General features: G+C 37.5%; 1 protein-coding gene across 2 annotated transcripts in view; it reads left to right on the top strand.

The window, feature by feature from the left end:
* The window catches only part of LRRC57 (leucine rich repeat containing 57), an 83,567-nt gene extending 73,509 nt beyond the window's left edge, over positions 1 to 10,058 (top strand). For both annotated transcript variants that reach the window (XM_053697808.1, XM_053697809.1), the window contains 2 exons: positions 168 to 353; positions 9,169 to 10,058. In XM_053697808.1, coding sequence (XP_053553783.1) covers positions 168 to 353; positions 9,169 to 9,210 — 228 coding nt within the window. In that variant the 3' untranslated portion in view covers positions 9,211 to 10,058. The remainder of the gene's footprint in view (positions 1 to 167; positions 354 to 9,168) is intronic.
* The last annotated feature ends 2,686 nt before the right edge of the window (positions 10,059 to 12,744 follow it).

A 12,744-nucleotide genomic window follows, 5' to 3' on the forward strand; every position in this document is an offset into this window, starting at 1 on the left:
ACGCTTTTGACTTCATTTTTCTTTTTAATTACTATAAGGTTTGATCTGTCAAGTAACTGTTTCCAGAGTAATATTTGCAATAATAGCTTTAAAAGCACAGTAAAGTGTAAAGACAGACAGCAGTAGTTATGAATATATCTATTGTTTCTTGCCTTGCATTTCTGCAGATTTCCCAGATCTCAGTGCAGGTTTCTCACTGCCCTCGTCTCAAGGTTCTTCGTCTGGAGGAGAATTGCCTGGAAATCAGCACTCTGCCCCATAGCATCCTGAGTGATTCCCAGATATCACTGCTGGCAGTTGAAGGGAACCTTTTTGAAATAAAGAACCTAAGAGACTTGGAAGGCTATGACAAGGTCAGTGGTACAAGAATAAACCTTGCAGTAATATTACCATATATACTGTTGTATTTCAAAGCAAAATATTTTGTATGCTCCTGTGAAGTGAATGCTCTTGTGAAGTGCATATCTTCCTATCCCCAGTGGCACTTTGTACAAAAGGAATTTAACCCCTTATCCTAAATGGACATCCTGTCTGAGAAGAAAACTTTCTCCTCCCTTCTGTTCCTCCCTTCTATTTTCCCTCACGCGGTGCTGAAAATATTTAATGTGAGACAGCGCACAGCTAGGACAGGAGGGCAATGATAAACTGAGCTACGTTAAGGGGGCAAGGGGCATCTGTGTTTTGTCAGGGCTGATCATCTGATATTGTGGCTTTCATGTGTTTTAGCTTTTAAAATTTAAACTTTTTAAAATTTAAATCATTGTGACTGGCTATGTGAACATAAAGCCAGCAATCAGCAGCAGCAGTGAGGCATGCGGGCAGTCCTGGCACCCAGAGCAGCACAAGAGAATAGTTTAGAACCATGAGCACCATAAAGATTAAGATTCACAAGTTATGACAGCACCACCCTGCTTTTGTTCTGTTGTGTCAGAGGCTAATGACACAAGGTTGGGGGGGATTTCTGTGAAGGGCTGCAGCTTCCAATGAAGTTGCTCTATCAGTCTTTTTCTACTGTAACAATAATGTATGTTATTGTCCATCCAAGCCAACTAACTGTAATGTTTTCTAGGAAACATTTTTTTGGAACACTTGTATCAGCTGTGACATGGCACAAGGAGAGCCACACCCACTAAAAAACGGCTGATAACAGTGAGCTGTATGTAATGTTAAAGGGACACTGAACCCAACCTTTTTATTTTGTGATTCAGATAGAGCATGTAATTTTAAGCAACTTTCTAATTTACTCCTATTATCAAATTTTCTTCATTCTCTTGGTATCTTTATTTGAAAAGCAAGAATGTTTAGATGCCAGCCCATTTTTGGTAAACAACCTGGGTTGTTCTTGCTGATTGGTGGATAAATTCACAAACCAATAAACAGGTGCTGTCCAGGGACTGAACCAAAAATTGGCTGACTCCTTAGCTTAGATGTCGTCTTTTTCAAACAAAGATAGCAAGAGAACGAAGAAAAATTGATAATAGGAGTAAATTAGAAAGTTGATTAAAATTGCATGCTCTATCTGAATCACAAAAGACAAAATTTGGGTTCAGTGTCCCTTTAATTATATTTCTGTAATTTTACAGTTGATTTATAGCTACAGCAACCTTTGCAATCTGAAGGTTGTCTCTGTATTAGGCACAAGTGTACCAGATACAGTGTAGGAACTAGGCCAGATACATCCACGTAAAACAATAAATAACAGTGATCTGTGTGTAATGCCAACTGTTTTCTTTCATGTAATTAGCAAGAGTCCATGAGCTAGTGACGTATGGGATATACATTCCTACCAGGAGGGGCAAAGTTTCCCAAACCTCAAAATGCCTACAAATACACCCCTCACCACACCCACAAATCAGTTTTACACCTATGGAGGTGGTGAAGTAAGTTTGTGCTAGATTCTACGTTGATATGCGCTCCGCAGCTGGTTGGAGCCCGGTTTTCCTCTCAGCGTGCAGTGAATGTCAGAGGGATGTGAGGAGAGTATTGCCTGTTTGAATTCAATGATCTCCTTCTACGGGGTCTATTTCATAGGTTCTCTGTTATCGGTCGTAGAGATTCATCTCTTACCTCCCTTTTCAGATCGACGATATACTCTTATATATATACCATTACCTCTACTGATTCTCGTTTCAGTACTGGTTTGGCTTTCTACTACTTGTAGATGAGTGTCCTGGGGTAAGTAAGTCTTATTTTCTGTGACACTCTAAGCTATGGTTGGGCACTTTTATATAAAGTTCTAAATATATGTGTTCAAACATTTATTTGCCTTGACTCAGGATGTTCAATGTTCCTTATTTCAGACAGTCAGTTTCATATTTGGGATAATGCATATGAATCATTCAATTTTTTTCTTACCTTAAAATTTGACTTTTCCCTGTGGGCTATTAGGCTTGCGGGGGCTGAAAATGCTTCATTTTATTGCGTCATTTTTGGCGCGGACTTTTTTGGCGGAAATTTTTTTTCTGTTTCCGGCATCATACGTGTCGCCGGAAGTTGCGTCATTTTTTTGACTTTTTTTGCGCCAAAAGTGTCGGCGTTCCGGATGTGGCATCATTTTTGGCGCCAAAAGCATTTAGGCGCCAAATAATGTGGGTGTCTTTTTTGGCGCTAAAAAATATGGGCGTCACTATTGTCTCCACATTATTTAAGTCTCGTTAATTATTGCTTCTGGTTGCTAGAAGCTTGTTCACTAGCATTTTTTCCCATTCCTGAAACTGTCATTTAAGGAATTTGATCGATTTTGCTTTATATGTTGTTTTTTCTATTACATATTGCAAGATGTCTACGAGTGACCCTGAGTCAGAAGCCACTTCTGGAAAAATGCTTAACTGAGTTTCAGTTCTACCAAAGCTAAGTTCATTTATTTTAAATGTTATAAATGTTTATCTTTAGCTATGGTTTGTAATAAGTTATACTTTTTCATGCAGATTCCATTAGTATTTATGCTTTATACATTTCCATTCTTAAGTACAAGAAATGTTTAGAAGATTTATAAGAAATATTTTTTCTGATTAAGGCTTTGTCTGACTTCGTGCCTTCTAATACAATTTTTAGGTCTTTTTCACTTCTTTTTTAATTATTGAAGTTTCAAATGACCAACAACATACTGATTTATCCTTCTCTGATGATGATTTTTTCTCTTTCAGAAATTCTCTTCATCAGATATTGACACTAACAAATCTACTTTTTTATAATTTTTTTATTAAAGTACATTTGTTCTTTGTTGAAGAGGTGTTGATTATTTTGGATATTAAGGTAACTAGTTCTTTAAGACTAGCTGACACTATTTCTGCCTTTTTTCTTCTGTGATTTCAGAGGTTTTCTTTCCAATTCCCCATACTAGGGAATGGAATAAGCTGAGAATTCTCTTTTATTCCTTCTTCAAGGTTTTAAACTATATTCTTTGCCAGCAGTTAAATTCAATTTGGAGGGTTCTCCAATTTATTGGGGCTATCTCTACTCCTACTAATTATGCTATTGTTTCTATAGCAAAATAATATTTATTTTCCTTTATATAGTTGTATCTTATTTATGGAAAATTATTTAGTTTCAGGTACTTTTCTTGGTCCTGTGATATTGCAATTGCTTCATTTTTTCTGTTTACTTTAAGATCAAGTATCAGATTATGATTTATTTTAGCATTGTTAAAGGGACAACATTTACTAGACTAGGTGCTGTTTCATTTGTCTTGTTGTTTTGCATTTTGCAAGTCCTCTGTTTTGACTGGTCCTTTAAACTGGACTATCATGCTAATGATTTCATTTGTGTCTTCATTTTATTGAATATATTCGCAAATGAGGGTTAATCTATGTCTTTAGCTATTTTAGCTAGAAGAATTTTGTGATTTAAAAAAAAAAAAAAAAAAGAAAATCCATATTTCTTTTGTTCTAAGATAATCAATTATTTGTTTTATAATTGGATTCAATTCTTAACTGTTACTATGGGCTTCAAGATTGAGTTCTAAGACAAAACTTTAAGCTTATACTAGTTTGGTTGTTCTTATTAAGGAACGAATTCCTGAGTTCTTTCCCAAGTAACATGTTTATAATTGGGGTTCGAAATCAGCTCCCTAATATTGCGATGTACGTGCCGTATTCCAGCTTGGCTGGTAAGGGGCAGGTTAAGACTTCTTTTGAAATTTATTTGGTTCTATTTTGTCCAAATTTCTTTGATTTTATTCAAGTAAGGCTAACACTTTCTTTAAGTGTGTTTCTGTCCTATATATTTTGGATACTGTTGTAGCATGGCTGGGCACCCATGGGGTTCAAGCGCTGCTCAGACCTGGAATCTTCTGGGGTTTTTTCTTCCAGTTCCTTTTTTAGGAACTGGGTTTTGGAGTTTTATTCAAACTATTCTGCCTTTTTATGGTCACTGATAGCATTATTTATTTTCATTAGATACAATAAATGCATATTTTTCATTTTTCTGTTTTCATTCAGATTATTTCCTGAGGATGCGGACTCTCATATGATTCACTTGCTCTTCAGGACATAGTTAGAGGATCTTTTTTTCAAAAGTTCTTGATTCCTCACGTAAGGGTCACCTTTTTTAGGTTTCCAGATGGTTTATGTCACTGTCTTTGTCTCTATCGGGCAAGGGACAATGTGTATTGAGTTCCGTCTGTCGGTACCTTTAGTCTCTATTTTTTCCTTCAGTTGCTATATATGCATAGAAGTTTTAACAGCATTGGATTCAATTCCCTTTGCTCATTTTCAATGGAAAGATCCTTTCCAGCTTTTTATGAGTGTTGTTTCTTCAAGAACATGGTTGGAGGATCAATTAACCAATCAGTTTGTTGATTCCTCAGACAAGAGTAACCTTTTTTAGGTTTCCAGATAGATTCAGTGTCTATGACTCTGTCTCTGTCGGACAAGAGACGTCTGAATTTGGTTTCAGCTTATCGAAACCTTCAGTCTCAATCATTCCCTTCGGTAGCCTTATGCATGGAAATTCTAGGTTCTTATGACTGCTGCATTGGACGTGTTCCCCTTTGCTCATTTTCACATGCGACCTCTTCAGCTCTGTATGCTGAACCAGTGGTGCAAGGATTATACAAAGATATCTCATTTAATATCTTTAAAACCGATTGTTCGACATCCTCTGACGTGGTACAGACCACCATCGTTTAGTTCAGGGGGCTTCTTTTGTTCTTCCAACCTGGACTGTGATCTCAACAGATGCAAGTCTGACAGGTTGGGGAGCTGTATGGGGGTTTCTGACAGCACAAGGGGTTTGGGAATCTCAGGAGGTGAGATTTCCAATCAACATTTTGGAACTCCGTGCAATTTTCAGAGCTCTTCAGTCGTGGCCTCTTCTAAAGAGAGAGTCGTTCATTTGTTTACAGACGGACAATGTCACAAATGTGGCATATGTCAATCATCAAGAGGGACTCACAGTCCTCTGGCTATAAAGGAAGTATCTCGAATACTTGTATGGGCGAAATCCAGCCCCTGTCTAATTTCTGCAGTTCATATCCCAGGTATAGACAATTGGGAAGCGGATTAGCTCAGTCGCCAAATGCTACATCCGGGCGAATGGTCTCTTCACCCAGAGGTATTTCTTCAGATTATTCAAATATGGGGACTTCCAGAAATAGATCTGATGGCTTCTCATCTAAACAAGAAGCTTCCCAGGTATCTGTCCAGATCCAGGGATCCTCAGGCGGAAGCAGTGGATGCATTGTCACTTCCTTGGAAATATCATCCTGCTATATCTTTCCGCCTCTAGTTCTTCTTCCAAGAGTGATTTCCAAAATTCTAAAGGAGCGTTCGTTTATTCTGCTGGTGGCTCCAGCATGGCCTCACAGGTTTTGGTATGCGGATCTTGTCCGGATGGCTCCTTGCCATCCATGGACTCTTCCGTTAAGACCAGACCTTCTATCACAAGGTCCTTTTTTTCCATCAGGATCTCAAATCCTTAAATTGAAAGTATGGAGATTGAACGCTTGATTCTCAGTCATAGAGGTTTTCTCTGACTCCGTAATTAATACTATGTTGCAGGCTCGTAAATCTGTATCTAGGATGATATATTATCGAGTCTGGAAGACTTGCATTTTTTGGTGTTTTTCTCATCATTTTTCTTGGCATTCTTTTAGAATTCCTAGAATTTTACAGTTTCTTCAGGATGGTTTGGATAAGTTTTGTCTGCAAGTTCCTTAAAAGGACAAATCTTTTCTCTTTCTGTTCTTTTTCACAGAAAGATTGCTAGTTTTCCTGATTTTTATTGTTTTGTACAAGCTTTGGTTCGTATAAAACTTGTTATTTCTCCTCCTTGGAGTTTGAATTTGGTTCTGGGGGCTCTTCAAGCTCCTCCGTTTGAACCTATGCATTCTCTGGACATTAAATTACTTTCTTGGAAAGTTTTGTTTCTTTTGGCCATCTCTTCTGCTAGAAGAGTTTCTGAATTATCTGCTCTTTCTTGTGAGTCTCCTTTTCTGATTTTTCATCTGGATAAGGCGGTGTTGCGAACTTCTTTTAAATTTTTACCTAAGGTTGTGAATTCTAACAACATTAGTCCTAATCCTAAGAATTCTAAGGAGAGTTCACTGCATTCTTTGGATGTAGTTAGAGCTTTGAAATGTTATGTTGAAGCTACTAAGATTTTCCGAAAGACTTCTAGTCTTTTTGTTATCTTTTTCAGTTCTAGGAAAGGTCAGAAGGCCTCTGCCATTTCTTTGGCATCTTGGTTGAAATCTTTAATTCATCATGCTTATGTCGAGTCGGGTAAACTCTGCCTCAAAAGGATTACAGCTCATTCTACTAGGTCAGTTTCTACTTCCTGGGCGTTTAGGAATGAAGCTTCGGTTGATCAGATTTGCAAAGCAGCAACTTGATCTTCTTTGCATATTTTTACTAAATTCTACCATTTTGATGTGTTTTCTTCTTCTGAAGCAGTTTTTGGTAGAAAAATACTTCAGGCAGCTGTTTCAGTTTGATTCTTCTGCTTATAATTTCAGTTTTTTTCATTATAAGATTTAAACTTTGTTTTGGGTGTGGATTATTTTCAGCGGAATTGGCTGTCTTTATTTTATCCCTCCCTCTCTAGTGACTCTTGCGTGGAAGATCCACATCTTGGGTAGTCATTATCCCATACGTTACTAGCTCATGGACTCTTGCTAATTACATGAAAGAAAACATAATTTATGTAAGAACTTACCTGATAAATTCATTTCTTTCATATTAGCAAGAGTCCATGAGGCCCACCCTTTTTATGGTGGTTATGATTTTTTTGTATAAAGCACAATTATTCCAATTCCTTATTTTTTATGCTTTCGCACTTTTTTCTTATCACCCCACTTCTTGGCTATTAGTTAAACTGATTTGTGGGTGTGGTGAGGGGTGTATTTATAGGCATTTGAGGTTTGGGAAACTTTGCCCCTCCTGGTAGGAATGTATATCTCATACGTCACTAGCTCATGGACTCTTGCTAATATGAAATAAATGAATTTATCAGGTAAGTTCTTACATAAATTATGTTTTTCTGTTGATTACAGCTAATTTATAGCCTGCGGCAACTTTGATGGAGATTGGCTCTGTATTGAGCACCAGTGCCTCATGCAGAGTGGACACTTACCAGACACACATTTCTATAATAATGCATTTTGAGGAAAATGCAGCCACAACTTTTGAATATAAATATTGGCACTTTTTGGGTACACCTGTGTTAACTGCAGAATTGGCAGTTGGTAGGTTTGTCACTGAGAGGTTAATCATAATCTTTCTGATTTTGGCTCCAAATATTGCAATATTGTACTAGATTACAAGGGGAGCATTTTCTATAGAACAACTTATTTGAGCTTCTATGTGCTGTGTGTAATTCAGTCTCTGTCATCAGTGCTATCTTGTCATGTGCCTCAGTAGCTCCTCTAGACCAGGGTCCTTCAAAAAACGTTTTCTAAGATCCAGTGTCACAATACCACATACCTTCACAACCCTATTTTTATGCTTGGTCTAAAAATTTCTGAAGTAATATACAAGATAGCTGCAATTTTTGTCAAAGTTACTGACATTTATACATACTTTATTCCTGATTGTAGTCAAACTTGAGTGTTGTAAAGGTAATAATACACACATTCATACAACACACACACTCTCCTACAACACACACAAGTCACGACCCAGTAAACTTGGTGTTTTGCGACCCAGTAATGGGTATCGACCTGTAGTTTGAAGAACCTTGCTCTAAAGAATGTTTAAACTCTATAGAATAAGTCACGCCTGGTATTCTCTCCAGCTGCTTATGCTGCCATCTCTTTAGTTGTAACTCTAGAGAATGTTTAACCTATAGCGAAATGTGTCATGCCTAGTGTTCTCACCAGCACCTTAGGCTTCCATCTACTTAGTTGTAAATTTAGATAATGTTTAACCTCTAGCGAAATGCGTCATGCCTAGTGTTCTCGCCAGCACCTTAGGCTTCCATCTATTTAGTTGTAAATTTAGATAATGTTTAACCTCTAGCAAAATGTGTCATGTCTGGTGTTCTCTGCAGCACCTTATGCTGCCATCTCTTTTTTTATTTGTAACTCTAGAGAATGTTTAACCTCTAGCGAAATGCGTCATGCCTAGTGTTCTCGCCAGCACCTTAGGCTTCCATCTATTTAGTTGTAAATTTAGAGAATGTTTAACCTCTAGAGAATTTGTTATACCTGGTGTTCTCTCCAGCACCTTAGGCTGTCATCTCTTTTGTTGTAAATATGGAGATGTTGTTTGCAAGACCCCCTCCTCCTAATTCTTGATGATACAAACCATGCACACAAAAAAAGAGAACTTCTAGCTGGTAAAAGAGATTTTGTAAACGAGGAATATAGGATTGTAGAAGTAACTAACAAAGTTTCCACGCAGCCTTTTTAGCATTTTCTACACCATAACTGCCCAAATAAAGGGCAGTTATGGTGTAAATTAATTTCACTTGCTATATCCTACTCAAGTGTAGTATATATTCTGCTCAAGTGAAGTAAAGCATTGTGGTTGCTGAGTACATAGATATTGACAACCATTTGTGCAATGTTAAAAAAGATGTTATACATAAGGGCATTTTATTCTTATGCAATAATATGTCCCTTTAAAACCATATTCATTTGTATTTAACATTTTCTGAAAATGCTTAGCATTTTAAAATATATTGTAATGTTTCTTTGCCTGATATGGTCATTTTTTTTCTTCTTTTCAGTACATGGAACGATTCACAGCGACCCGCAAGAAGTTTGTATGAATTGGTTAAAAAAATCTGGTTATTTAAATGTTCAGTTATGACAAGTTGCCAGTCAGATGTCTGGCTCAAGTCTGGAAAGAGATGGCTTTATGGGTCCACAGATTATTACAGCAGCAAGTGCTAAATCTTTCACCTACAATGGCATGAGAGAGAAGACGTGGCAAGACCAATCTTAAAACCGTTCTCCCCCCCCCCCCCACACACACACACACACACTTACGTTGTGATGCTGCAAATAAGAATTTGCAAGGAATCTTGTAACAGGAATTATTTGAAGCGCTAAACAAATGTATTATAGACAGCATAAAACCGAGCTTTAATACAAATCCCATATAACCACTACCTGTATGCTGCAAATGAGAGCTAAGGTAGCGATAAAACGAGCTCTATGCATATACATTTTATAGTCTAGAGAACTATACCAGGAAACTATGCAAAAAAAAAAACCAATTTGCACACTGGTTATTCACTACTTCTCTTTTACATATATATGTATTAGCCATATAAAAACTGGTAGTCTGTTTTCACTCCATAGACATGCACAAAAATAATAAAAATGGCTTAATTGAAGAATTTGTATTATTTTTCAATTTCTATGTTAAACATTATACATATACGTATAAATAATACGTTTTATTATTTATTTTGTAGTTTTACAAACAGGAACACCGTGAATGCACTGCATTTTTAAATATCTGCTAATATCTTGTAAATTCAATACTTGTATTCACTTACCCTGAGAAGAATAACCCTCTTATGAATATTTTGTTTTTAATTATGTCTTTGTTCTCATTTGTAAGATTAAGCACAGTAATGTATTAGAAATAAAGTTTGAATAAGATTCTTAACTTTGACAGTGTCACGCAATTGGTTCTCTTACATTATTACTAGTTATTTATATAATATACATACTTTTTTTTATTATATTTATATATATATATATATATATATATATATCGGATAATTGTCTCCTGTTGAAAATAAATGTTTAAAAAATGTAATACGGTAATTGTTAATATGCTCATATTACTAAAATGAATAATTCATGGTATTTTTTTATTTTTTTTTTTTTTTAATTTTTTTTTTTAAAGGAGCTTTATTAGGAAATAAAACATGAATATACAGGCATCTCAAAATACACAATATAAGATTACAGTCGGTACTTTTCTCCTTGCCTTATGAAATAATAAAGGAAAATAAACAATATAGTAGTATATCTGTAGTAAAAATCCATTATAACAAAGCTCCACAATTTTTATATTTTCTTAGATAGTCCTGCTGTGTATCTAGTAGAAATGTCAGTTGTATCAACAGTAAAGACAATCACAACAGTGACCACGGAAGGTTATTTTCATCAATGACTCTATAACTTGTCGCAAATACTTTAAAGGTTTGCTGTGCATTAAGGTGCTCCATCACTCATCACTATACAAACTAATAGCAGCAGCCTGTGTTTAAGTGTGTTTACTTCTTGGCTAACATGAGGAAGATGAGAGGGCAGGAGGTGGGATAAGAGTGAAAAGGGAAAAGAAGAGAAAGAAGGAGAGGGGAGAAAAAAAAGGGGGGGAGGGAGAGGAGGGCCTGACAGAGAAGGGCAGGTCATTCAGTTCAGTAGACCCCTCTCTAACACGGCCCACCGCCTCAATCAATAATTCCACTGAGGAATGTGCCCAACTCTCTCCAGAATCAGTCCTTGTTCGTATAACTGCTGTTCCACAGCTGGACCAACATTTCATAAGTGTCTAGTCTAGGTATCCGGACATAGTAGTATTTTTCAAGATGTAACAATCTCTGCACTCCCTGTCTCCAATTTAATACTAGGGGAATTTGTGCGGATTTCCAACGTGCTGGGATCAGATTTTTTGCGCTTGTCAACATTAATAGTGTTTTCTTTACCGGGTTCTCTTTACCGGGTTCTGGATTTTAAATGGGAAATGGAACAATAAATATGTAACATGGAGCCCACATCCTCTCCAACATCTATCTGAAGTGTTGGGGTATATCACCTTAAGCCTGGCAGGTGTAATGTACCACAGGCTCAGTAGTTTATAATGAGCTTCTTGTGTAGAGAAGCTCATTATAAACCGAAACTGTCTTGGCAGCCCGGAACATCCGTTGCCAATCCTGTATATTGAGTTCTGTACCTAGTTCTGTGTGCCATTGTCTGGTATAAGTTGGAAGCTCATCCCTCCCCCCTAGAAGGAGCATATAGGTCTTAGAAATCAAGTGCCCAGGGATGGATTTCTGTATGCATAACCTTTCAAAGGGTGTATGATCTCTGAGGAAAAGTTGTTTATGTTTATGTGTAAAGATAAAGTGGCCTATTTGCAGGTACACAAACCATGGTATTTTAAAGTCAGGGTGGTCATTTAAAGTTCCTCTCTAGTTTTTAGTCTTCCGCATGTAATGAACTGTCCAATCTGATTGTTAGTAAAGCTAGTTTGATCAGGAGACAGGGTGACCTGTAATGGAAGTCCTGGGTTACAATATACCAGGAAAAGTGGGGAGTCTACAGTCGAGATGTAAGAGTCTGTTCTTATAGTCCTGTCCCAAACATATAATAGTTCACTAGTCAAGGGATACTGGGCCAGAGACGATGGTCTATATTTTTTTTTATCAATCCATGGGAGGGAGGCGAGATCATTCGTCTGAAGAATGTTAGCATCTAGCTGTATCCAATCCTTCTGGGTGCTGCCATGGCACCTCTCAATCACCCTCTGGAGCAAAATGGCCTTTCTGTAAAGGAGGAGGTTAGGAAGTCCCAACCCACCATCCTCCCTTGGGAGGTACATGGTCTTCTTATTTACCCTTGGCTTAATGCCCTTCCAAATGTAGTCTTCAATTAGCTTTTGTAGGGAGGAAAGGAATGAGTGTGGGAGGGGAATTGGTATGGTTTGCGATATATACAACACTCTTGGAAGAATGTTCATTTTGATAACATTGATTCTTCCCAACCAGGAGATATTTTTGTGTTTCCACACGGTGAGGTCATTGGCAATGCCTTTCCTAAGGGACACATAATTGTTCTCAAAGATATCTGATACCTCACTCGATAGATCAATGCCCAGGTATCTCAGGGATTTAGTGCTCGCTGCAAAGGGGCCCTGGGATTTAAGCCAAGCACATGTAGTAGGGGTTAGGGTGATACTTAATATTTCTGATTTGGAATGATTTAGGAGAAACCAGGACACCTCCCCGTATCTGGAGAGTTCATCCAACAGAGCAGGAATGGATGTCTCCACCTCTGTGAGCGTAAATAGAAGATCATCCGCATACATAGCAAGTTTGTGTTCTTTGGATCCCACCCCAATCCCCCGTATCAAATTATTGGCCCTTATGTTAATTGCCAGTGCCTCAATAGATATGGCAAACAGCAAGGGTGACAATGGACAACCCTGTCTGGTGCCATTTGAAATCGTGAAGGCAGATGAGAGTATGTTATTGACTTTGACCTTGGCATTGGGTGTTGAGTACAGTGCAAAGACCATCCCCAAAAATCTTTTCCCAAAACCTATCCTCTCCATAGTGCTCCTA

Source organism: Bombina bombina, chromosome 1, assembly GCF_027579735.1.
Source record: "Bombina bombina isolate aBomBom1 chromosome 1, aBomBom1.pri, whole genome shotgun sequence".
Taxonomy (NCBI): Eukaryota; Metazoa; Chordata; class Amphibia; order Anura; family Bombinatoridae; genus Bombina; species Bombina bombina.